Source organism: Seriola lalandi, unplaced genomic scaffold (assembly GCF_002814215.2).
Source record: "Seriola lalandi dorsalis isolate HSWRI2012SDOR001 ecotype SW California unplaced genomic scaffold, Sedor1 jcf7180002054237, whole genome shotgun sequence".
NCBI lineage: Eukaryota > Metazoa > Chordata > Actinopteri > Carangiformes > Carangidae > Seriola > Seriola lalandi.
The window spans coordinates 510733-538117 of record NW_019524790.1 but is presented as its reverse complement, the minus strand read 5'-3'; the positions used below and the strand labels follow the sequence as shown (position 1 = coordinate 538117).

At 44.9% G+C, this 27385-nt stretch overlaps 1 protein-coding gene across 3 annotated transcripts in view; it reads right to left on the bottom strand.

The window, feature by feature from the left end:
- Positions 1-27385, bottom strand: part of robo1 (roundabout, axon guidance receptor, homolog 1 (Drosophila)) — a 223179-nt gene that overhangs the window by 27104 nt on the left and 168690 nt on the right. For all 3 annotated transcript variants that reach the window (XM_087173468.1, XM_087173469.1, XM_023404271.2), the window contains 7 exons: positions 15321-15478; positions 10435-10555; positions 9063-9201; positions 8744-8871; positions 3297-3421; positions 2916-3087; positions 1078-1283 (listed from right to left, as the gene is read on the bottom strand). In XM_087173468.1, coding sequence (XP_087029594.1) covers positions 1078-1283; positions 2916-3087; positions 3297-3421; positions 8744-8871; positions 9063-9201; positions 10435-10555; positions 15321-15478 — 1049 coding nt within the window. The remainder of the gene's footprint in view (positions 1-1077; positions 1284-2915; positions 3088-3296; positions 3422-8743; positions 8872-9062; positions 9202-10434; positions 10556-15320; positions 15479-27385) is intronic.

Genomic DNA, 27385 nt, shown 5'->3' with positions numbered 1-27385 from the left:
ATAAACAAAACAACAAAACATAACCCCGCTGGCAAAGGTATACGGCATATTTTCATATTGCCACGTTTAAAAATGTCCGCCCTGTCAACTGCAGTCAAAGTCTATTGGTAAAACATAATTCTGTTGTGGTTTGTTGGTGATATATATTACGCTAAGGGCTACTATGCTGGTGTGTAAGCAAGATAAATAGAGAAAAACAGAAAGAGATAAATTGAGTGTGAATACAGTCTGTCCTGCCAGTGACCCTCAAGGTGTGTATTATTTTGTCTGGCAGGTAAGAAAATGTATTAAACTCTATAAATTACCTCACGCATCACAAACGTTTTGATTAAAAAGTTGTCCGGGAGAAATGACAAGTTCATTAATGTACAGTGCCTGCGGAGTTTACTCGGCTGCAGCGGGAGAGGGATTCAGACGCATCCCCCTCCTGCCTGTCTCACGCTGGCAACCCAATCACACCGCAATCTTGTCACCACAAGACACGCCAGCATTCATCAGAACGCCGCAAACTGACGTGAACTCTGACCCCCGTGTCGCCTCCATCTGGAAGACACGTCAGCACCCCCTACTTCTCTCTCCCGAAGAGTGTGTTCAGCATCACACAGCTTGCCATCTCGACCGCGCACACATATGTGCCGGCACACAACGTTACACACAAAACCCACTGTGTTTGCTGACTGACAGGAACTACGGACTGTTCGACTTCACAGACTCCATTTCAAACCCACGACAACTGACTGACAGCCCGCGGAGGGCTGGTTGCTGGCAGGGAACACATGCTTTATTTACCGACCAGCAGGGGTTGGCCAGCACATCATTGATGTGATATGTACAGCTTTGAAGTTTATTTGAATGGCTTGAGACATTAAAAGGCAGCCTAATATAAAATCTTGATTAAAAACATAATTATATTTTTATAGAAATATAGAAATACAAGGTGAGTTTATACGTTCAGAGTCAAATAATAAATTAACTCCAAATGTCACAGAACAGCACTGGGCGCTGTGTTGAATGTTTACTTCGCTTGATGTTAAAAGGGGATCTGAGCATGTTTGTACCGGCGTCCAGGTGTCTTACCTTTGCATAGCGTATCTGCAGTGCGCCCGTGTCCAGCTGTTTGACCCTGGAGTCATGGGTGGACACCAACACACCATCCTTCCTCCAGAGGATGGTAGGGGTGGGGTTACCCGTTGCCACACAGTTGAGGACCACTGTGCCGTCCACAGCCACCGTCTGATTGGTCGGGCCTTGTCGGATAACGGGCGGCGGGCGGTCCGACACGACTGTGGAAGGAGGAAGGACAATGAGCAATTATGTGGCGAGGTGGAAGGAGCAAAACTGTGAAGGTGGTCACGTGGTGTAACGGGGACCGAAAGAACAGAGGATTCAGACAATTAAATCCAGCTTGTGTGAGAAAAAACACAAAAGGCAGAGAGTAGTGAGAATCTGACAAACAGCGTGTAGCAATGTAAGCATGTGAAAACTGCAAGGGTAGTGGGAGAGGAATTAAATCCAATTGTAAGAACTGGAAGCAATTTTCTAATCATTCAGCAGCAGGAGTCAAACTCAGCCAAATAAAAGCAGCGTAATTAAAATGAAACGGCCTCAGATACTTCAGTCCTCTCGCTGCAGCTCTACCAGATGCCTGGCACTAAGCATACGAACGCTCGTGGCCAACAAGCCCACGGCCCATCCCCCAGCCATAAAACACAAAACAAGGGAGAAAAACACTTAAAAACATCTAGCCAGAACTGACAATGTTATTAGCATGAAGATGTTTAAACTCCTCCTCCCTGCCTCGCAGCCTGTGAACCCCGGGTGTTCAAGCAGCCGACACAAACAGCAAACAAAGGCACGGAGAGAAAATGTGCATTTGACAGACAGATAAAGGCAGAGAAAACGGGGGAAAGAGGAGGAAGAGGGAGAAGATGTTTTTAATTTTTTATTTTGTCTCTACTCTGTGTGATTCATCATGTTCCTGCTATAGGTTGTCTGCCTCCCTCTGATTATTATTATTATTCATAGGACTATTGATGACCATTGCTGTCAGCTCCACTGATTTACAAGCAGGTTACATTCAGTGAGGAGCAATCAAATTAATACAAAACACAGTGTAAAGGCAACACATAATGATGTATGTATGTGCGCACAGATCCTCAGAGCCATGCTGCGGTGTAATCTCTGGGCCGCTTTGTCTTTGCCTTTGTGCCCGGGATGGTGCAATTACTAAAACACTGTCAGCATGACCTGTAATTACCAGATCTGCCTGCGGAGAAGTTGTGGCCTCAGAGCGGCCCGCTCGCTTTAATAACTGTTATTATTATCCAGAGAGCACGACAGAATGAGAAAGAGAAGAGGAGAGAGACGTAGCATACCGTTGTAGGTCTGAAATGAAGAAGGACATTTGGTAAATGAAGGGATGAATCTAGGTGTGTCATAGACAAAATAATAGTTGCCCAGATCTCTGTGGGTATGGTGGAAATGAAACCAAGGTTAGTCCACCAGGCTGACAGGGATTGGCTAGCAGAGTAATTAAAGGACCCAATCCAGACCTCACCACACAGCCACAGTCTTCCAACGGTAGACAGCAGCAAGCCAGCCATGGAATACCAAAGGAGACATTGGCCAGTGTGAAGCCAATGAAGCCAAATACTGAGCCATGGTCTGGGTACACAGGCACCAGCGAGTCTCTACCTCTGACAGGAACACATAGAACAGGCCAGACCAAACCTCACAAGCCTCAATTCGGATATTAATATGCTCTACAGTAGGACCACAGCATTTCAGATGAACGGTTTTATCCTCATGAGCCAAAGATTATCTGAAATACCAATATTCATCCACTCAGTGTCCCTCTAATTCTCTCTAAGGCTTTTGCTGTGTGCAGAAACTGTGTTTAAAGTGAGGTCGCTTACCATCAGTGACCTCTAGCAGAGCCTTGGTGATGACACTGCCAGCGATGTTGAGGGCCTGGCAGCTGTAGTAGCCCACGTCTGAGCGTTCGGCATCAGTGATGGTCAGGTCGCCAGTCTGAGATACAGAAAATCGGCTGGAGGGTTGAGGAGGCTGGTAGGAGAAGAGCAGGTTCTGTGGGGTATGAAAACAGATCACATATAGTCAGACTTTTATTTGGCGAGAATGGTATACGCATGCGAACATCCGTCTCAGCGATCTCCTGAACTATGCCTACCAAAAATAGCGCTTTTCAGAGCTTTGAATGAGCATGCTTGAATGTTTTCCAAATGGACAAGGAGCATTTTGAAATGAAAACCTTTGTCATAGTTTATTTTGTTTACCTGACTGCCTTCCCGCTGCCAGAAAATGGCTGGCTGTGGGTTTCCAGTGGCCTCGCACTGGAAGGTGACGGTTCTGCCAACCCCAACCACCTGGTTCCTTGGTCTCACCACAAATGCCGGGGGCACTGGAGGACAGTCATGACAATGGTTAGCCATTGAATAGACAAACACACCATAGTATATTATTATAGTTGTCATAATATTACAGTTACAAGTGGTCTGGGCTATTTGAAAGAAAGAAAAGAAATTTGACTGCAGCTCTGGTTCTATTCAAATCAGATGTTAAGGGTATAAGCTCTCTTTCAAAACTTCGCATGGTGTGTGCACAGCAGATTAAACAACGCCGATCAAATTCAAAATGCAGGCATATTATATATGTAATGAATAGAAAAAACAAGGGTTACTCCCATGCCCCCTTATTTGCATGGGCAAGGGCATGCACCATTAAAATTTACATGGAAATGGGGAATAAATTTGAGCCATCTGTCCATGCTGACACTCTCCAACAGCACAGGCCTCAACCAGGATGCAGTATCTATGCATCTTAATGACAAATTCCATCTCAGACTAAGTGTGGTGTCATAGCCCAATGTCACCCATGCCCCTCTGCAGCAGACACAAGGCCTTGCTGGTCTAATAGGCCATCTACGTGAGGAGACACACCCTAAATGTGGCCGTCGAGAGGCAGGGTAGTTTACCCGTTCATTTCAAAAGGACTATGGATATGTTCTCAAATGTATTAAATCTCCTAACATTTTAATCCATTTATATAGGAGCTATGCTGTACATAAAGAAAAGCAATCTGAAAGCTGTCATTTGAAATACAGACATAATTTGTCCATGAATAAGATGGGGTGTTTGGTAATGCATAAAGGGGGGAAATAATAGAATGAAATGATGCGGCTTTACCTTGGAGGCCCAAGCTGAGCATATTTTTACCCATTAATGTCCTTTTGTCACTGTTGCCCATGACAACAGAAACATGAGTGCTGATTGGAGGGTGGAGAGGTGATGGGAGGAGGATGAAGGGGGGTTGTGACAGCTTCCTGTCTCTGTCAGGGCGGTGAATAGGTGACGGGTGACATTTCAACTTACCAGACACGACTAAAAAGGGAACAAAAACACAACAACAAAAAACCCAAAGATGAATAACTAAATAATAAACAGCATGACAGAGAAGAGAGATAAGGAAAATAACAATGTGACGTCCATGAAGCACAAATAATCATGTTATCATCATTCAGTGAATAAAAGACATGTCATATTTCACCCTCGGCTCACACCCTGGAGACCACATGATGCACACAACAAAGAGTAATTACCATGGGTGATCAGGAGTGCATTAAAAATGCACACACACACACGCGCACACACACGCGCACACACACGCGCACACACACGCGCGCGCACACACACACACACACACACACGCACACAAAAGAATCAACTGAAGAAGAGCTGAATCAACAAAAACAAAACATGACAAAAAAGGCAAACAGACAATACAACGAAACACACACGGCAGATGTTTTATGCTGAGCAACATCATGGTTTGTTTACTTTTCCCTTCTCTTTGTTTACTTTTTCCCTCATTTTCCAGGTGTTGTGTGACGGTGAACATCCCTGTACCATTAATGAAGTTTAGAGCACCCTGAGGATCAGCTAGAGCACAGTCCCTCAAGCACAGCCTTGCAAATGTACACCCAGTCCATAAAAGCACAAGGTGAATGTTAACTGTCACTCTTTGGCCATAAATCTCCCCCAGCCAATCACTCACCTTATCTAATCTGTCTGCTCCAACGGCTCCCTCGGAAACATAAACGCTGTCAGTCAGAGTAATGACCAACCCCCCTCCCTCCTCCCCCTGCCTATCGCTGGCCTTTAAAATGCAGATAAGACTTACATCAAACACTCCCAGAAGAAGACGCTCACCACTACCCATGTGTGAGAAGCTTTAGATACACACAATCGTGAGAACGCTCACACCCACAAATACACAACCCCCCCTAAAACACCTACACACATCCATTCATGTGTGTCTAAGCCTTTAATTAGGTAACCCTACCTCTCCCATGCTGCTGTGATCACAGTTGTGGACCTGGAGGTAGAGGTGAGCCTAAAATCTGACCGGGCTACTTTGTTGTGGGCTTTCTGCTAGCTTACAGCGCAGAGGGGATACTCTATCAATAAGCTGATCAGAGCGGCTGAGGAAAAAACACTGAGCATTGTGGCCTCCAGCCCAATAGGAGGCAGGCTACGTACCGAAGACCACAGCAGAGATATTGATGGAATTTTGAGCGGTGCTGCTGTTCAGTCTGCCTGACATCAACACTAGAGCAGGACTGCATGCAGAGGATTTGGCATGATTAATAGTTGCTCCCATTGGGAGGAGTGCAGCATGCTTTAAATATTCTGACCCTCTCTGATGTCTTGTGTACTGCACATCAGCTGAAATGTGGTTCTCACAACTTTGTGTTACAGAGTAACTCAAAGCAGCGGTTTTATATATGGCACCCAAACAGGTTTTGGTATTTATCATCACTGTAACAGCGCACACACTGCTGACAAGAAAGTTCCTCTCATTCACTCTCTTTTGGCACCAGTTCCAAGTCTCCTCCCAGACCCTTTACATGGGTTATTAGCAACGCTGCTCTGGGGACTCCCATTCCATTCAAGACCTTTCTCCTCATAAATCACTGCATGCGGCAAACTTAACCAGCTGAGAAAAAAAAACATAACACGTTGATTTTTTGAATTCTGTCCAACATGGGTCTGAATCTTTACATTCCTATGGCGGAAGTCCACTGGTGAGGTTTAATTAAGAAAGTACTGTGTAAACATTATCTAACCATACCAGACCCAGATCAAAATGCTTTTGTCTGACTCCTGAGCTTTTAAAAATACACACACACATGTACTCACACCCAAAGCAGACTCAAAACCCATCTTACAACTGCATTCTCATGTGGCTTAGATTAATGATTTTACGATGAAACTATAAATATGCCGGGTGACTCGGCCAATTACGCCTTTCTTCCATCAATCAATGAAATATTGTACTTGACATATTTATAAGTCCAAAGGAGGTGTAGGAGACTGACAAACACGTGTGTAAGACAATAATTCATTGATTAAGTTAGTAGCGAGAGCAGAGCATAGTGAAAGAAAAATAGCCCAAGGCGCCGTTCCCACAATGTTGACATTATTCACTGACAGACTCGCCACGGAAGTAGTGAAAATCGCCCTCTGTCCACACAGAGCTGGAATATTCTCATAAACTGTCCAGCTCTTAAAAAGGGGTTTGCTTTGAAGGGCAATATCTTATCTTTTTTTTTGTGCATCTTGCTATATTTCTAATATCATTTACTCACAATATAATGCTACGACAAGCAGATTCCATTATGACACTGCAGGGAATGACTTCTATATTAAACCATTTTTTAAAAAGTTTTTTTAAATCCAATTTTATTTCAGTTTTATCATGCATTTACACATCAGAGCAGATTTAGCAGAAAAAACTTGAGTTCAAAGAATATTTACATTAATTCCACTTCGGCCTATTTTACCCATTCTGTGGTGTCGTTCTCTCTGCCAGTAGTTCACCACTGAAATGATTTTATTCAGCTGCTCAGTTATTCTTAAGCCGTGGCTCAGCACTCTTGCCATTCCCTGACTCTTGATGTAGAGCGACAGCAGTCCCCACTAAACCCACAGTCTAAACTCTTGCCCCCCACATTACTGTTGTCTTCACTACTACAGCGACATCTCACTACCTATACATCGTTTCTGCTAGTTTGGTCTGTTTAGACCTACAATTACCAGTCTTTTCTTTTCCTTTCCTGCGCCCGCATCTGTAATTAGAAGCATGTCATTTCCGGGCGTGGGACTGTGGCCTGCTTGTCTTTAATTAGCTGGACTATTCAGTGCCCACAGCTTCCCTGGCCTCCTCATGTCCTGGTCTGGATGAAGCTCAGGGATCTGAGGAGTCGATGGAAATGCTTCTTCTAGGAACTTTGGTTCAGGCATCAGTCAGATTTCACTGTGACAGTAGAATTCCTATGATTTATGTGACGTGACCGTCCTTTTCATTTGATTTTACACTCTGAGAAAGCATCACGCATTTGTCCTTTAACTCTATAGCAGAGCTTCCTCTTTGGTGAAGTGTAATCAATTTAAGTGCTTTTACTTCAGTTTTCACGCCTGTCTAACTCTTATAACATGGGGAGGGGGGTTGAAAGGCATAATGTATGAAAAGAGGGTCAGTGCCTTGATTCTGCATGCGGGCAGCAGGGAATTGCCCTGAGGTTAAGACATTTTATTTCCACTGAGGACAAGGGAGGTTTAAGCTTTCCAAATATGATTCTAAGCCAGGAAAACAGCTTATTGAACCAGTGCATCAATGCTGTTCCCTTTCATTAACTAAGCTTTCATCAGGGAGAGAGAAAGAGTGAAAAAAGGCAATAAGAGAAGTAGATATATTGACGGGTGTATTGACAGGTTTGCCTAATCTCGCTCCTCCAATCTGAGTATTGCTGTCTTGAGGAGAAAATCAAGGAATAATTGCAGGGTAGCCATGTGAAGATGAAGTATCTGTGTTTGCAGGTGGGGGTTGGGGGTGGGGGGTTGGAAGAGGAATAGAATTGCCTTGTCTCTTTATATCTCCGCTACACTGACTCCTGCGAGTGACATTAATATGACCGACCTCACCGCAGAAACCCCCCCCCATCTTCTTCACCGCAGTCGCCCACAGCCCCAATTCCCGACCCGTTCTGCATCAGTGGCGAGACGCCACCAAGACCAGCATATTCACTGTCCTTCCATCCAATCCCACTCTCCATTGCCGTCAGCCTCCTCCCTCCTTCCCTCGCTTCTTCCCTCACCCGACTCCCAACATTCCCATTAGTGTGGCGTTAAATAGCCCCTGTGTTTCCCTGACTCTCAGGAGGGTTTGGGGGGGGGGTGATCCCAGCCCCCCAGTTCCTCTGAATGGCTTCTTTCTGAATGTTCACACTCTGTGACCGGCTGCTTTATATTCCAACTGTGTTAATAAGACGTCCGATGGAGAGGGCCACAGGAGACACAAAGATATTTCATAGGTTCACAAATAGTACTGAATGTCTTAAAACGTGAAGGAAGACAGGCCTCCGGAGAAATGCCACTTGTATAGGGCAAATGAAATCGATTGTTGTTGAGATCCCATGTGTGCGGCTCTACAGCTGTTATAGATTTTTGCCTTTCTTTTTTATTAGAAATCAATCAGCTAATTGAGAGAGAATAGTTGAAAGTGATGACCATCTAGCACTAAAGCTGAATGCTATTATTGCAATGTGGCCGGGCTGAATTGCAATCAGATCAAGCTGCACAATAAACCAAAATGGAAATTAATTTATAATGGCTGTCCTTGGGGCTGTAAATGAAAGAGTGCGAAATTGTATATACTGACTCACCGTGGACAGTGAGCGTGGCCGACGCCTCCGCCTTGCCCACCAAGTTCTCTGCCACACAGGTGTAGGAGCCTACATCAGCCGAGGTCAGACGACGGATCTTGAGGGTGTGGTCCTCACGAATCTCGTATCTGGATCAAAACAGGTGTTCGCCTTGTCAAAATAAAACTAGACACAAAAACCGCACAGGCAGACTCACTCAATGCAACATGCGTCAGCTGACAACACACACAAAAGCGAGCAGCGGATCAAACAAAGCCAGGGGAGATGGTGAGGGATGAAGGTATTGTGCGATGAAAGGTGACAAGCTGATGACTCATACCTTCCTTTGGGCAGGTCACCATCGTCTTTCCTCCAGCGCACAGTGGGAACTGGGTCACCGCGGGCCTCGCACCTGAACTCTACACTTTGGTCCACTAACACCACCTGGCTGCCTGGGCGACGCACAAAACTGGGACGCTCTGCAGAGATGAGAGCAGCACAAAAGTTAAACATTGCAAAGCAGAGAAGGATGGTACTGGAATAATGTATCTGTAGCTTTGAATCCTTCAATAAATCTGTGCTACTCAGACTTTAGAGTGAAGTTTGAACTTAAAATTGAAAACTCAAAGAATACCAGTGGAAAATGACATATTGAATTTAATGTGTCCTGGAATGAAAATAAGGAAATAGTGTGACATTGTATTCAGAGACGTGGCATGACAACATGATGGCCAGTTTATGATTAACATTAAACAAAATTACTAGACTAGACTATAGAGACTAGTCAGTACACTTAAGTCACAAGACAAAGCACAAGCCAGGAAACAGTAACTACTTTGTGGTACAGTATATGGCTTTAATTACACATGACATGACACAACATTAAATGAATTGAAGTCAGGATGCTTAACAAGCCCCTGACAAAAAGTCTAACCCCTTTTGTCATCTTGTTAACCACATTCTAAAGTCCAGCTCTGACTATCTGGTCATCAAATCCCAGCGGTACAGGGTCACCGCAGCATCTCCAATGTTTATTTTTCAAGATTTTCTAAGGCTTAAAAAAAATCATAGCTTTCAGTTGTTCTGAAAACATTCCTTCAGACTCAGGACCAAAAAAACTAACCAAGGTGGTTTATGATTAACCAGAGTTTCTGGGTTGCGATACTCACTCATGTGGACAAACACTAAAGCTAGGAGCTGGCCTCATTTCAGCCCTGGCAGCATTATTTCAGTATGATTATTTATCTTTGCGAAACTGCCTTTGTTGTTGCTCCTTCTGTCAGATTATTAGAGGTCTCTGAGGAGAGGAGGTGGAGGAAGTGAAAAAAGCCAGCGATAAAAATCAGGAGTCTGGACATGGTCTGTGTCTGCTTGAGGACACGACAGAGTATCAGGGTCAGGGGTCGCTCATGATGAAATAGGGGGCAGCTGGTGGTGAGGCGAGAGGAGCTGCTGGGGTCAGTGTGGGATTCGTAGTGAGGTGCGAGATTGGAGGTCATCTCACACTCTATCTGATAAAGGTCGGCGACACCATTTACTTCCCGGGGAGATAGACAATCAAAGCTTAACATCTGGATTCAGTTTCTTTCTGCAGACAAACAGAGTGGGTGTGTGTGTGTGTGTGTGCATGTTTGTGGGTTGTATGTGGACAGAAAGCAAAAAAGACAACAGATTGAAGTACTCCAATAGAGAAAAAAAAAAGGATTAATTACCAAGCACTGTAAGTTCAGCTATTTCACTTTCCCGTTCTCCAACCATGTTTGTGCCGACGCACACATACTTCCCGGCATCGCTCTTCCGGGCATTTGTGATCATCAGCTTCCCTCCACGTATCTGTGGGAATAGAAGAAGAGGAGGAGAGAGGTTAAACAAGGAGAGGAAAAACAGCAATATTACAATCAGAGAGACACTTGGGGTCTGTGGTTTGACACAGAGAAAAAAAAAACCAGCATAGCTCAAACATTACAAAACATTACAGCGATGCCTGTGAGCATTTATTCACCAAAAGGCCATTACAACACTATTAGAAAATGCACTCACAAACACATAATGGGTTGATGCTAAAGAGTTTTTTTTTTTTTTAATTTTTTTTATTGGGATTTTGCTCTGACCTAACAGAGACAGAGTACAACTGGACTACTTTATATCTAGTTTTTTTTGTGCTGTTCCCACTCAACCTCCACTTGAAGCCTAAATCACTATCAGTGGGGCCTGCTCCTCCTCAGAGTAAGCTGAGCCAAAGAACACTTTCCCAATCCAACACGACCACAGGTCCCAGAGGGAACACCTGAAGTACCTCAAGACCGCAAGCACTTCTCCAGTCGCCTCAGAGAGCTTCAGGATACTTTTGTCTATTATTGTCTGAGGAATGTTTTCAAAGAATAAGTTTGTTGGATTTCTTTATGTGCGCGCATACGAGCTACAAGTGACAGCAAGTTATACATACATTCAAGCACATATGAACAGCGCACACACACACACACACACACACACACACACACACACACACACACACACACACACACACACACACACACACACACAAAGCAGTGAATGTGTGTTTGTCCAGGTGAATGTCATGTCTGTTATTTCCCAGGGCTTTGATTACAGGCTAGAGGAGGCGCTTTGTTCTCAGGCAGTCAGAAAGGCAGTCCAGGCCCCAGCCCAGGCCCCAGCCCAGGCCCCTCAGCCCTTCTCTCAGCTGACAACCATGCCAGTCAGGACAGACACACACAATAGCATGGTGGACCAATGATCTCTGCGCCTTGATGGAGCTTAAGGTTTTAAATGCACGCATCAGCCTTCAAGACCAGGACCACCACCTGCAAGCACGTAATCGATCCCCTCATTAGAGAGCCACTGACAGAGAACTTGACACACAGTATTGCACATATCTGCTTTCCCCCGTGACGACCACGTTAAACCCAAGCCCTTCTATGTGTGTATTCACATGCAAGCTACAGTATGTCTGAGTAAATCTGCATCACAAGTTTTCACCACGAGCACATAACGAACAAACTTCACACCGTAAGTGGAGTTTTAGTTTTTATAGCGTGGCCAGGGGAGGACTAAAAGGACGACTTTGCAACTGGACACATTCTTCTGGTTCAGAGGCATTCCTCAGCACTTCACCCCTGTTTAATATTCATGGTAAAAAGCAGGAGGCAGAGGGAAGTGAAGGGGCTGTGGAAGGCTGGCTTATTTAGGGTACCCTGTGGTGCTGGAGGGGTTTGAAGTATCATTATGTTACTGTTTGTTTGAAGAAAGGCTTAACAGCTAAAACACTGTGACACTCACAAAGGCCCAAGGTCAGGGCAGACCGTGCAGCAGAGAAAGAGGAGTGGGGCCGGGGGGTGGGTGGGGGGTTGGGTGTGTGGGTGGGGGCACACTGTTGGTACCACGGGGCTTTGACATGAGGATCCACTTAAGGGCCCGTCCACTCTATCCATATTCTTACCTCTGTCTGTGGCAGTTTCCCCTTCTCTCCACAGGCATATTTGGAGTACCAGAGCAGCAGGGACTCTGAGAGCTGGCTAAAGTAAATGGATGCAGCGACGGTCCTCTTTTTCTCTGCATGCATATCCTCTCCACACAACACAGCGCAGCACACAGGCTGCTGAAAGCCCCCACAATCTGACCATTATCCCAGCATTACAGGGAGATGGCTCTATCCTGTTGCCTTTTGTCTCATGTCATTTGGCAATGCTGATAATGCAAAAGCCCCCATTCAGCATGCACTCGGTTGGTATTCACACAGCAGTTCATTTTCCAGGCTGATAATTAGCCACAACTATTGCACAAAAGGAGGAGGACAATGTGCTGCATTTTGGCCATTTATAATGCTGCAGACAGACTCTTGCTCCAAAGACAGACAATGGTCTGGGCTTAAATACTGGCATTTTTTCCTTTTTCTGTTTATTTATCCTTTCCTCATTGTTCCTGAAAGACCTGTTTGACAAAGTTGAGAGGAATGTGTCCAGCTGCTGCTAGTGGCACAGCAGCATTACAGGGTAATAGACCTGCCTCACTTTTTACGGCTCAGTGGGAAACTTTTCACAAATGCCCCACATGAAGTCATGAATATATGCGAGATGGCACACAGCATGTCATTGGTGTTTACACACAGCTGACTGAAATAGATAGAAAAACAGGAGGGTTTCCTCTGATGTGTCTTTTCTCTCTGAAGTTTGCCCCCTCTTCTTTATGTTGCAGCCGGCAAAGCCAAGCCGACCCATCCCAGCAAAGTGCAGTGCCGGGAGAAAATCCCCACTGCAGGTGGTTAGGGACCTCGCTCGGATCACCAGTGATCACCAAGGAGACTGCACGTTCCAGCATGTTGCATGGTGGAAGGAATTGACTGAACCAAACACAACAATGCAGGCTGGATGAGGGGGGGGGGGGCTTTGACGAGCTCAGCTGTTCATCACATTATAAAGATTCCACCCTCTGCTTCCCTCTCTGCAGTCATGCATTCACTGTACCATAAACAAATTCTTCACGTTGCCCCACGATCGTCCTATTTCTAAAACAACTTGATCTGTTAACATGGGTGTCCACAGGACATCGTCCAGACTCCCATCTGTCCCCACAGCTGATTACACATACTTAGATAGTCATACATGACGTCTAGCTCCACTTTAAAAAAAAAAAAAAAAAAAAAAAAAGGTTATTTGGGAACAGTCAGTGTGTGAGGTTTTGTGCTTGACAGGAAGTTTACAGTGAGCAACACCAGCTGTTAAATCTACCAGACCCTGTTTTCAGTTTCCAACACTGCTGCAGGCAACAAGGACACAACTCTGAGTCATTTAGCCTTCAGTGTTACAGCAGCAGTGTTCACAGCGTTTACTCAAAGGATTTCACTCATCAGTGCACTAAATCACATATACAGCAGTGAGATAAATCCTCGCTTCCACCGTGCAGGGGGTAGAAAATGATGTTACCGCGGAAAATGATTTACAAAAAACAGACACAGGGTGTGTGTGTTCAGTGGGGATCAAATATAATTATGGGAAAGGCCGTGTGTGCAAGAGCCATACAGGGATGCTTTGTCCACAGTGTATCTCGCCTTTAACACTCCTCAGTTAACAGCATGAGGTAGTTTGTTATTGGATAATGAAGAAAGCTAAAAAGGTTAATTGTCAAAAATAAGCGAATGCACGGAATATCAAATCTCCACATGGAACAGTCTTTAATGTCAGTTTAGGAGAGGACGGGATGTTGCACTTTGTTCAAAATATCTTCTATAATGCAACAGTGGGCACAGAGAGGCAGCTCGCTGAAGGGGTGGCTGAATGTGTAAACACAAGACAGACAGTAAATTCCTCTGAGGCCACAAGAGTTCACTTTGTGGCAAAGAGGATGCGTGCTTATCAGCAACTACTGACTCAACTCAGGAGCAGATATGATTTGATTCTCTGTAAACTAGATTTTGCGCTTGTTTCTTTCAATTAGGCTGCTCAGCGGCCAGACACGGACTCTCAATCTTTTGCCTGTGTAGCTTCAAAAAAAAAAAAGGCAGAAGGAGAATACTTGCACTGTTCAGGAGTTAGAATAAAAGGGCTCAATGCGCCCAAACTCAACTGGCCCTCACTGAGCAAAACTGTATTTAGTCATGTACAATCCTCCACTGGAGACAGCCAACAGCAATAAATCACTGTTTTGAGTTACCCAGTAATGAAAATGTATTGAGCACAACTAGCCCAGGCTGGATTTCAGTACTAAGCTACAGGCACACACACAGTGGAACATCTTTATTAGTACCTTGTATTTATTATCTGGGGGAGATTTGATTTTCCATGACTGTACAGTAAAGCTAGCCATCGTCAGCACTTGGGGGCCAAACTATTTGACTGTTCCACAACTGCACAATGTGCAGTCAGACCTTTAAAAACCCCAACAGTCAGATTTGAAAATGGGATCCAGACCCACTGCAGACTACTCACTACCTGCTTGTGTTAGCGGAGTGCTGAATCAGAGTCTTTACTTCCCTAAAGCACACATCCAATCAGTATAATCAAACACTGCTCGAAGTCTCTTCCTTCTTAAGGAAAAATGACTCTGGACACCGAGTCGTGTTTGGCTGAAACAGCTGGAGCAAGGATTATTCAAGACAGATCTTTAGTAAGCAAGCATGTAGAGCTGACTGATACAGTAGAGCTGGCTGTGAGTTGTTTTAATTAAAGTGGAATAATTGGTGGTTTGGTTGTAAATCAAATGTAAAGAGTTGTTTGGATTCTGCAGGCGCTGCTGCTGCTGAGTGCAACCTTCTCCTCCTCGATTCCAGGTCATCTCATTTCTCCCTCCTGATCTACGTTGCTCTCGATTGATTTCATCAGCCAGCCATCCCTAATCGATGCACTGCTGCTGACTAATGGAGCAAGACTGATTCTATACCTCTGTCATTACAGGTTGTAGCCACCAAAATGGGCTGTTTTTGCGTTTAGTAATTGCTCTATGTGAATAATGAGTGAAGTAAATCAGTCTTTCAACAAACACTGAGGTGTTGGTAATGACTGGACCATTCTATCTCATACATTTAAACACATCATCCTTGCATGCAAAGCAGTCTGCAGGCAGAAAAAAAAGTCAGTATACTTACAGTGATCCTCTCGTCCCGGTCGTCAATGTTTACTCCATCTTTCTTCCATGATATGGTGGGTTCAGGGTGTCCACGTGGAGGCTGACACTCCAGAACCGCTGGCTCTCCTGCTGCCACGATCACATCTGCAGGGTTTTGTCTGAAGTCATCACGCAGAACTGCAAGAAAACAGAAAGAGGAAGTGGAAAAAAAACATTAACAAAATTGTCCTTCTTTAGGAAAAGTAAGCAAAGGAACAGCTAAAAGAGGTGGATGAAAAAAAAAAACACAACAACACTTAAAGCTGTTGCTACATTCATAAAGCCGAAGGCAGCTTGTAAAAACAGCAGTCAAGGTGTGTTGACACAGATAATTAGCTCTGCACAGATGACAAAATGTTGGGCGGGCATCACTATTGATTTACTGCACCCAGCCCGCAATGAACACTACAATGAGGCCATCAAAATTTACAGCGTACGGTATTGACTAAATAAAAAACATGTGTATATGGTGTAGACCAATGTCTTACAAGGCTTATACAGTAGCTATTTTCAATGGCCTGCTTTCTCCCAAATAATGTCAATAAGCTTTACAACAGCAGTGAACACATGTGTGCCCATCATCGACTCTAATAGCCAACGACCTTCTTCTTTGTTGACCCAAACAAAACTGCATACAATCAACCGTACACACACACACACACACACACACACACACACACACACACACACACACACACACACACACACACACGCTGATCATCACCCCTGCATCATCACTTCTTCATCTCTCCCTGACACTCCATATTTACATCCTGCGCACTCACACAGCCATGCTATCTTGACATTGATGAAAATCTACATTAGATCCAATCTACCATCGCTGCCTTGGTAAGAACTTATGCAGGATATGATTCTTATTTGCATTGATTTTCTCCCCCCGGTAAAGGTGGAGTAAAAAAAGATGACACAGCCATGAATTTTCATTATTCGGACATTAGAGGTCCACAGATTCATGTTGCTAGGTCTCATTTGTTGATACAAATTTAACACTGAATAGACGGAAAGGTTTAAAGAGATTAACTGAGACATTCTGATTTTCATTTTGGGCTGACTGCAAAATTACACCACCTGCCTCACCTGAAATCATTAGTCTTAGCCTGCCTGCCTTATCAGAATATCACATCAATATCATTACGACCTGGTAGTTGCCACAAAGCAGATCGATGGATATCTATTTTCTGAGGGGGCAGGAGAGCAGCATATCTCTGGACTCCATATCTCTGGCGTTAGAGATAAACTGGAGGTTTATTGAGAGGGGGAGAAAGTAATGAAAAAGCAACAAACTCAACTTCTGCGGACAGCTTGCCAGTAATCATTTTCCCAGCTCCGCTGCATATACATATAAAAACATATGAAAACAGCGCTTGTAAATTTCAGGCTGTAACTCGGGCCACACACAAAGTATGTGAGGTCAGCGCAGTGTGTGTGCATGTGCATTGTTATCCGTCTGGATGCATGGAAAAGTAATGCGACTGGATGCTTTTGAGTTATTTTGTCTGTGTTTTGGGGATAAAACTGAGCTTTCGCCGTCTATTGTCTCACGCTCCTGAGCTCGCTCTTAAGTCACCTCAGTCACAGATCAAAGTCGGACTCACCCCAGGACCCCTCACCTACTGACAGCCAACAAATTCCTTACTAAACCCTTTAAGCTGTTTCTGTTAGATACTGCTCTCTGCTTCTTCTAACGTGGAGTGGGGAATCCAATCCAACAGTAGGAACCTGGCTTTAGAGACAGCTGGGTGGTAATAGCTTCCCCAGTCTTTTCGTCCATAATCAAACCCACATCTTCCTGTGAGCAGCTGCAACATTACCCAGCCTCGATTCTTAAGAACAGGGACAGTATTTATCAGACACAACGCAAAAGGATTCATCACATTTTCTGTGACTTGTATGCTTCTGCCTCCAATGAGGAGGGGAGGCATATCATACATCTACGGATAAATTCAGTCTCTGGTGTACGCAGATGAATGATGATTATGACCACGTTCATTTTCTACACTCGCTCCGATCCAACTCAAACTCGGTAGTGCAGCTGTGTGGTGAGTGAGCTCATTTGGTGCGTTTAAAAGCAGATACAGTCATCCAGGAATGCAAATGTAAACACCAACCATCCGATCCATTAGAGCACCAGCTCCAACTGAAGAAACACTCTATTTGTGTCAGCAAGGTCAACCTGCTCTGAACAGCGTTATTGTAGAAGTCAGCCTTGGAATCAAGGTGAGTCAGACGCTGAAGATGCTGCTTGGCTCAGATAATATGCTAAAGTGCTTTTTTATTTTTTTTTTTACAACAAACATCTCTCCCTCTCTTCTTGTTTTTCTTAAGTGTAAAAGTGTAAACATCCTGAATCAATGATAATGATTGAGCAATATCCTGTTGATCAAGACTATATGCACTTAAGAACTTAGCAGTGAAGAGTGTGAGAGAGAATTCATGTTTTTCCTGCACGGCTAATGCAGAGCTTGTAATAAACGCTTGGGTGAGTGAGCTCACTAACTTTAACTGTGACATTAAGTGCAACTCATCTCTGCCTCCCCTGCTGGCTTCACTGTAACTCTGTCAGCTAACATGCAGATGCATCTGTCCCTCTGGAAAATAAAAAGCAGGATGTGTGTGGAAGAAAAAAGGTAAAAAAAAAAAAAAAAAAGGAAAAAAAAGGGATGTTGTATTGACTAGTTGGAGGCCAGAGGGAGAGCTGGCATCATCCAGTGTTTACACCAACAGCGCAGTGACCTCCACCCCTCCTCAACAGCACTCACTCCCCCACCTTGCTGCCCTCTCTGCTCCTCCAAACCAACACCTCTTTGTTATAAACACAGCTGAGAGCGGCGCAGCAGACAGTCCCGAACATCTGTGCGGTGGAAAACAAAATCCTTTGGGATGGAGGCAGAGTGAACGAGAGGGAAGCAGAGGCAGCCAGACAGTCTGTCAGACAGACAGATGGACCCAGATCTGGATGGGGTACAAAGCCCCAACTCTTCCGCCAGAAGCCCTGTCAGATCCGGAGCTGTGGTGGAATTGGTTGCCTCTGGCCTCCCTGGTTTAAATAAGGTATCCAGCGTCCCTCCTTCCTGTGTATATACTGCACGAGGCCCCGCTCGCCTGACTCCCTCACTGTTCCTGCTCTGGGACTCAGAATTGGGTGAAAAAAATGGGATAGAGAGGCTCTCACGCTGTGCGCTGTCCTGAAAGTGTGCATGTGTGTGTGTGTGTGTGTGTGTGTGTGTGTGCGCGGTGTGGTCTGTGTCTGTGTTTGGGATAATGAGCCTACTCTACCATTCTGTTTCTCTAGTGAGCCTGCAGCTGTCCCCTAGCAGATAATATTTCCTTCGCTATTAACAGGGAGGCCAAACTCAATGTGTGTGTGTGTGTATGTGTGTTTGTGAGTGTACAGAGAGATTTCAGTTTTCAGTTTGTGACTTAATATGTGGAAATGGGCAAAAGTCACAGGCCCCCAGCATGAAGACGCCTCTTTGTCCGTCCTGGATTTGCTCAAATATGCTGACGACGGGATGAAACGGAGCGGACATCCGGACCTGGACAGATATCAATACACTTTGTCAAGGTGAAGGGATCTCTTCTGCGTTGCACTTCCTCTTTTCAATAGGATAAAACGAAAACAAATCATCTCTCATCTGGCTGTCTCACTGCAAGACAAACAGCTGACTGTGCATAAAACAACCATATCTATCAAAGCAGAGGTTCAGTTCGCAGAGGCAAACATCTGTTCGGCCCTGCCAAGCCGAGTCTAACCACGCTCTGCTGTACTTTATGATAAATCGTTCCCTAGGTTCACAGTAGCAAATTGGAGCTGTGCTGAGGCTAACACAATTAGCTGCCATTATTTTTTACACCCAAACCCTCCTTTAAAAGGTCAGCTGAGATGGCTGCTCTCAGCTCTGAAAACTCCCAGGTTCATCACCCCCACAAACTATCCCCTGTCCACCCACACACTCACACATTCACACACGCACATGCAATCTTTGCCTCAGGAAATTGAAAACAGATGTTTAAATGTCAAATTAAAATGAGATTCCCGTGCTGCCCCTCCAACATTAATGAAAATGAAGCCTTAATGCCACACACAAGTCTGGGTGGGAAGATCAGATGAGCTTTGTTCTGAGGAAATTAAACCAAGTACAACAAGCTTCCCCGCAAATCTTTGGAAGGATACAAAAACAGACCCACTGGGGAATTAAAGATTTATCAGAAGGCACCCAGAGTCAATCCTGCCGAGGCACCGAGCACAGCATGGGTCTCGCCTTTGGCTTTGGATTTTTCCTTGAATTAGACAGGACATGGCTTGCACCCTAAGGAAGGCAGAAGGAATGATAGCACTAAAGAATAGAGGAACAGTAGAAGCAAATAAAAAAGAAAAAAAAAAAGAAGAGAATCTCCTCCTGTTTCTTGAAGGTAGTTCTGTTTCTTTCAACAACAAGTTTGCTCCATTTGCTTCTCAAGCTGCCATATAATGTCGGACTATCAGGGGTCAAACATCATCCAATATTACCTGAGGATATAAGGTAGGGATGAATGGACAGTGCAATGAATACCAGGAAAATATCAAATGGCTAAGCAGCCCCAGATGTTCTTGGTTATATGCGACTGCTTCCAGGCCCCAGCTGCAGCAGACTTGGGTCTTTTCTCCTCTATTAATTTTATTTTTATCTCAACAGTTTGAAGCAGCGACGGGACAAGTTAATGTACGAATAACAGCTAAATATAATTGGACATAAAAGCAATAGGTCGAGGCATGGATGTTTCAATTACATTTCACATGTAACGAAAACTGTCATATGTTCGCAGCAGCTGAATCGTATAATAATCTGCCCCATTCTGGTCAACAATGACAGGTTTATATGTATTGAAATAGGGCTTACATTGGTTGAGCTCCCCTCCGGAGCATTTGTGCTTACTGTACAACGTAATTCCTCTGCCCCTTCCTGAGTGTTGTTTACGCCATAAGCGAAAACCAGCCTTATTCACAGTGCGGCTATGTTGTGCGCCGAGCCCTTCCATACTGATGCTTCTTCACCTTGGCTCCAGCTCTGTCCTGTGGGACAAACGCCTCTCGTTCTCTCCCTCTATGTGCCTCCCACTTTGTCTCTAAATTTCTCTCTCCCCTCTCAGCGTTTGACCCCCTTATCTTACCTCTCTTTCGACTCACACACACGCACTGAGCAGCTTACATCAAAGACATGCTCACAGCGATGGCGTGTTAACCCATGCCACTCTATTGCAAAGGCTGCAGCAGGTGGATAATTTGCCAGCGGCGTGCGTTCAGTGTGTGTGTGTGTTTGCACTGCACAAATCTGCAGTTTGCTGGTGGGTGTGAAGATATAACAGGACTCCTACTGTACTCTGGAGAATCGCTGCCTCTCTCCCCTTCCTCTCCCTCCTCCTCCTTCTCATTCCCTTATTCCCCCCTGACCCCACCACCGGGGAGATCAGATTGGACATGGCAGACTCCCCTCTCTTTCTCAATCTGTCTCTCGTTCCTCTGGTCTGAGCTCATGCCCTCTTGCCCACCCTGCAGACACTCTATCCTATCCTGCAAGCTGTACTGAGCATGCCTGTAATACTGCCTGGGATAGGTGATTATAGGTATAAACTTCACAGTTTATGTGCACATACACAAATATAGAGATACAACTGACAAGTAGTAACAGCAGGGGACATCACGATAAAGCCGTCACACGTTTTTTCCACAACTTCATGTTTTGTCCTTTTAGGATTTAATTTATAGTTTTCACATTTATTTTCAAATGCTGCATTGATAAATCATTTTGAAAACAATAGCGGCTCTCTAGACAACCGTGACATTCAATATGAGGTCACATCTGCGGAGGCGCATTGGTTAAAAACGCCTGACAGCCTAAGTGCCTGTTTGACCGCATGGTACCTCGTAGACACCCGTAAATATGTCAACAAGAGCGGACACACTATTACCCAACCGGCCTTTAGGGTTTGCACCTGCACACCTTGAATGCCATGAGGTCACCCTTTGCACTCGGATGTGATGTCATGCCATTGAACATGGACAGGATGTCCCGATTAACTATTATAAACATCCAAAGCCTGAATAATAAACTATGCGAGTCCGTTACTAAATAAACAAAACACAGGCCGACACAATATGTGCTTGTCAACATGTTCTCTCAACTTGTCTGACTTGTTGTTGTATAAACACTGGAATAAATGGGAGTTTGAAAACCATTTGAAGACATTGACAGTTGTAGATCAGATGAGACCGTGACACTGTGTTTTGATCGGCATCCAGAGAATGAGCAGCACATGTGCTACTAACTGCGGAGATATACAGATGCAAATGTAAACCACGCCATGTAGGGAAATGAATCACTGGCCCTGCTGCTGCTGCTGGTGGTGGTGTGTGTGTGTTGAGTGAAGCCGGGGTAAAGTTGAGGGGGCGTAATGGGATTTACACTGTGCTGTGCCAGGTGATTACAGTCCATACCTGGCACTGGCAGCCAGGGCAGAAGGCTTTGTGGCCCTTTCAGTGGCACAGCAGAGGGCATGTCCGCACTCACTGTGGCCCAGCGAGGCTGCAGAGAGACGAGTGCAGAGGGTTCAATCTCAGTGCTTCACCGTCTTTCGATACACACTTCAACAAACACATGCACACCTCATAGGCATTAGTATCCAACGGCAATTATGTCTGTACATAAAGAAACACAAACATGCGCGCACGCACGCACACACACACACACACACACACACACACACACGCACACAGGCACACACATACACCACAAAAAAGAAAACCCTGCCACACAGCCGCACAGACAGAGAGGCCATTGAGTGCCTGTGTTTGTTTAAACGGCCGTAAGTCTTCTCGTCAGGCTTTGGAGAGGGAGATGGCGTTTGGCGAACACGGCGAAAGGCGCAGAGGGCAGCGGGGAGGCAGGTTTATGTGAGTGACTGAGTGAGTGAGTGACTTGGCACCTCATAGTTCAATAAACAGTGCCTGTTTGATTGGAGTGCTCGGAGAGCTGGAGTTGGAATAAAATAAAGAGTGTTTCGAGTGGCGGGGGTGCACAGGCAGGAATGTCAGAGAGAAAAACACAGCTCCAGAGCCACTCTCTCTGTCACTGTCCAAAAATGTTCTAAAAAGCAAAAAAAAAAAAAAAAAAAAAAAGAAAAAAAGAAAAAATACAAATCCCATAAAATCCTGATAAGGAACACCCACTGCCACAATGCAAACTGTGTAATAAACATCTGTATGGGATTATCACATTTAAATTTAATGACTGAAAAACATCAACGAGCCATTTGCGGATTTGTCAGCCCCCAACAGATCAGCCCCGTACACTCTGTCTGCATATGAAAGTGATTTCAAGGCTGTTTTGATTCTCAAGGAGAGCCCATTACCTGTTGTGGAAACACAGCATCAAGTACTGCGTTTGCTAAATGCACTCGGACATATATAGTTTTCTCATTAGGAGCTGGCCAAGCTAAATAAAATATTCACTTTACACAGCATAGAGCCGATGCCAATGGAATTCACGTTTTCCATTCTCAGACGGTGTTACGGGGGTATCACATTGTGCACGTCCCTTTGAGAGAAAAGATGACTCACTTAAAGAATCTTGTTTATGATTTGTCCTCTGGCTGGCCCGCGCTCTACTTTAGGTACAAAGGTTAAAGCCTATCTTCACTGTTGTAAGTCTTGTCTATAGGTGGAGCTCTACCACCTATTCCACCGGGCAGGAGGAAGAACTGAGAACCACAGTCACCTCGCTCTCACCACTCACTGTACAGCCTCGGGTCTGAAGCTCTCTGCAAACACACACAAAAGAGCAGATGTAACACTATCGCACACACAAATATGTACACCTGTACGGTATGCTCTGTCATTCTCTCTCTCTTTCTCACCTTTCACACACAACACAGGCAGAGGCAATGGGGATCTGTCTGTACTTTCGGCCCTCTGTGAACTGTGTAGAAACTGCATACACATGTAAATGAAACATACGTGTCACACACACACACACACACAAAATGAAACGTGGCTGTGGCTTCCAGATGAATCTTGAAGGCAGAAGAAGAATTTCATCAGTGTAACCTGCAGTTAGTAAATAGGAGGTGTTTTCCTAATGTGGACCTCGCTGCCAAATGTTTCCATTTGAGCAAAATTCAACCGAAGAAATGTTTCCCATGGTTCCCCCGTGAAAACTGCTGACGCTAAGCTTTGTAGATTATCCAGAGTAATGGGGACATTGATTCTGGAAGGAGAGTTTGCTGCTGAATTTTTAAATGCTATGAGCACCATAAACACAATTCACTTCCATTGTATCGCAGTACAGGCAAAAATATCAGAGATTGATATCGAACAAGTTGAGCCAAATAAAAGCAGCTATCAGCATGGCTAAATACTACTTCAGATAAGTGGAAAAAAAAAAAAAAAAGATATACATTTTAAGATTTGGGACAACAGACCCTTTATGAACTCCTTTCTCTGCCTCTAATTTTCTCACTCTGCTCTCACAGCTGTTCTCTCCTCTCTGCCTGTGTTCAGCTTCACTAGATGGTGTTAGTCAGTCTGAGTCTTTCACACTGTAATAGGATTTTACACAACACACAAGTGGTGAAAATATGCAGATCACAGAATTGTCATCATAGAATGCTCATTACAGTAAATCCCTTTACCTCTAAGAAAAGCAGGCGTAAACACGCCAAGAGCCGCGGAATATCTTCATCCACTCGTGCCTAAATCCTGCTACGTGTTTTACACAGCTCTGTTCACATCGTCTCACTTATGTGTGCTGACAATATCTCACTGTGAGCTGCCCTCCCGTCTGTGTGGCCCCACCGGCTAACCCTCTCCCAGCATCTGCAAAGATGAGGGCCTTATTAAAACAATCTTCCCAATTAACATTCCTGGCCCCTGGACCCCCCTGGACCCCCCCCCCCTCCTCCACTGCTCCTCCAGACCTGACCCCTCCTCAGCTCTACAATGACAAAGAAGCTGTGTCGGACTCAGACGAGCCACGGGACTCCTATACATGACTAGGGAGAGAGGGGGATGTGAGGCAACTTGTTTTTCTTCCCGAGGAACCAAAATCCGTGTGGTTGTCTGGTTTTACATGCGTGTTTGCGTGTATGTATGTGTATGTGTGTGTGTGTGTGTGTGTGTGTGTGTGTGTGTGTGTGTGTGTGTGTGTGTGTGTGTGTGAGAGGAAGAGAGAATGAGGGCGAGAGAGGGAAGATACAGGAATGGATAAACGAGTTAGCACCAGTTGGGCGGCGCAGTCATCACAAACGCTCCTAATTTGATGTGACACGCAATGATATGGGCTCATTTGCGCAGGAAGGATCGTTCATGATCTTGGCCAGGAAGGAGTAGTGTAAGAGGAGCCTGCTGGCTGGCTGAACTCACACCATCAGAGAAATTACATCCATAAACACGGCACGCTTTCCTGCCATTTGACCCACCGCTTACCGCCATCTGAGCATTTCGGGACACAAACATCTGCTGCAGATCTTTTCACTTCTCTATTAGCCTGAGATCTCACGACTAGATTACAGGATGACCCCCCCCCCCACAATCTCTCATTCATCTTCCCAAAACAAAGATATATTATGGACAAACAACGGAGAGTGACTGGGTGGTATTGTGTAGTGGCGCTGTGCAGACATGACCAGGGCAGGCGGAATAATGAGATTCTGACTGAGGGTCTGCCTTTGCTTCATGTCAGAGATAACGTAAATCACAAACATTATACAGCTACCGCTCGTCCCTTTGCTCAGCTGGACTTCCCGGTGGTTAATGTGCATGAAGTTGTGTGAGCGCTCATGTGCAGGCAGGTGTGTTTGCTTGTGTTTTACTTTTCTCTACTGACTGTGCTGCCAGTCTGTTTGGGCCTACGCCTTATTAATGCATGCTTAATGAGATCCAGTGGACATGCGGTACGCGGATGTCTCTGTAGCATATGTCAAACAAACTAATTCAAAGCAGAAGAAGCCCTTCTTTCATCTTAAATTGGTGTCATGGAAATCTCGGCCTAATGCACTTAGTTTCCAATGAGAGTCTAATTTGATAGCGGTTTAGGAAACGGTAGGAGTGAGCGATTGTTCTGGAGAACAGTGCGTCGCGGTCGGGACGGGACCATAAACTCGGATTACATCAGCGGCTGTTGCGGAGGTGACTGGAGAAGAGTAATATGATAGCGGCTGTGCGGGGGGAAACAGGCAGGCAGAGAGGAAAATGGGAAAGGAAAAAAAACACACAAGGGGATCCAATGTAATGTTACAGCAGATCCCGTAGCCTTTCGTCATGGCCACTTTCATTTCCACCATGCTGATCCCTCTCCAATCACTTTACCAGGCGTCAGGGGAGACGAGGGAGAGAGGGAAGGAAGGAGGAAGAGGAACAAAGAGGGGGAAAAGGTTGTATAGGTTTAGTAAAAGTGTGGAGGTGGGGGGTCCTCCAGAGATATAGGGCACAGGAATGTTAAAGAGGGTGAGACAAAGCAAATAAGGGTACTGGGATCCAAACATGTGCTGCAGCTCCAGAAGGGCACATCTTTCTCTGATCAGTTGCCGTCCCTATTTCAATGGTTTCCACATGGACCCTAAACTCTCCCAGATGGACCCTGAGAAGATGAAAAGATGTCCATATCCCTATCGAAGCGGGGATCTGTTACAGTGGGAAGAGATACCGAAAGGAGCGGAGCGAGGGAATGCCGTCAGAGATAGTGTGCCAGAAAGAAATAGAGAGCTGAAATTTCATCTGTAGCACTTGCCTACCACGTGAGCGCGTATGCCTACGTGATCACTGCCAAACACTTTTGCTGCTATAGCTTTTCACTACACTTGTCAAGTTGTCCAACATGCAATATCGAGCATGGTCGATGCCAAGGGAGAAAGTTTTGCAAGTGTGCCAGAAATTACCCTGATCCCTGTGAAATTGACACTGTGTAAGGTTTCAAGACTGATGTTAAGCCCTGGATTTTCCATCTTTACATTTTCATTAGATGGAGCACAGACAAAAGAAGAAAGTGCCTTCATAGTTTTTCTCCTTTGTTTTATGGGATACTTTGCTACTGTTAACATGGCTGAAACATCCTGGGGAGGTGATTTATGATCCCTCTCCCCAGGGTACAAAGCCAAGCCCAGCAGCAAGGGAAATTTAAGGCTACTGCACCAACTCTACTCACAGAGGACTCTAAAATATCTGCGAGATTTATAGAAGTGGGGGAGAAATCTTTTCTTCCTCTGAGGTATACTGCGTGCCTTTTTGTGTGTAGAGTCCCTGATTTGAAGCTCTGGCAGCCGGAGACGAGCCTGATGAATAGAGAGGAGTGCGGAGGTGCATTTTGTTTATACATACTTTATGTGGTGATGTTGGTTTCTCAACTGTGTTTCTGCTTCAGCGTCGACTCGGCCCGTTCATTCAAAGTCTGTCTTCTCCATCTCTTTTTATCCCTGGCAATGCTTTCATGAAGCTCATCTTTCAAAACCCGCAGGAGGAGACGTCCCCCGTTATGTTTTCTCAATCCAATCCCAGAGACAAGAGATTTCTGTCTGATGAAAAACATCTATCTCATACAATCATGTCTGTTAAAACCATTTTTTTTTTTTTTTTTTTTACATTAGCACTGTAATGTTATGATGTCTGTATACTGTGACAAGTTGTTATGAATTAGCAGGTGATATTGTCAATAAAAGCACTGATAGACATGAGGATGGCGGTGATGATGGACGGACTACTGGCTTTACTGGGTGACATTAAAAGAGAATATTAAATACTGGTCTCATATCTTTTCAATCCCATCCCCTGCAGGCTCCCTCTGTAATATAGCTGCTGATCGCTCTTCAAAAACATCGACATCTGAAAAATTAATATATGAACACCTAATCATGTTGAAGAAGCTTCCTCTGGCAGTTAATCCTCCTGGGAAGAAGAGAAGCTCTGATAAGGATGGTATAAAACCTTTCAAATGTACAATATAATGAACTTATTAAAGATCAGCTGTTGGCATGTTTCAATTTTCTTTTAATAAG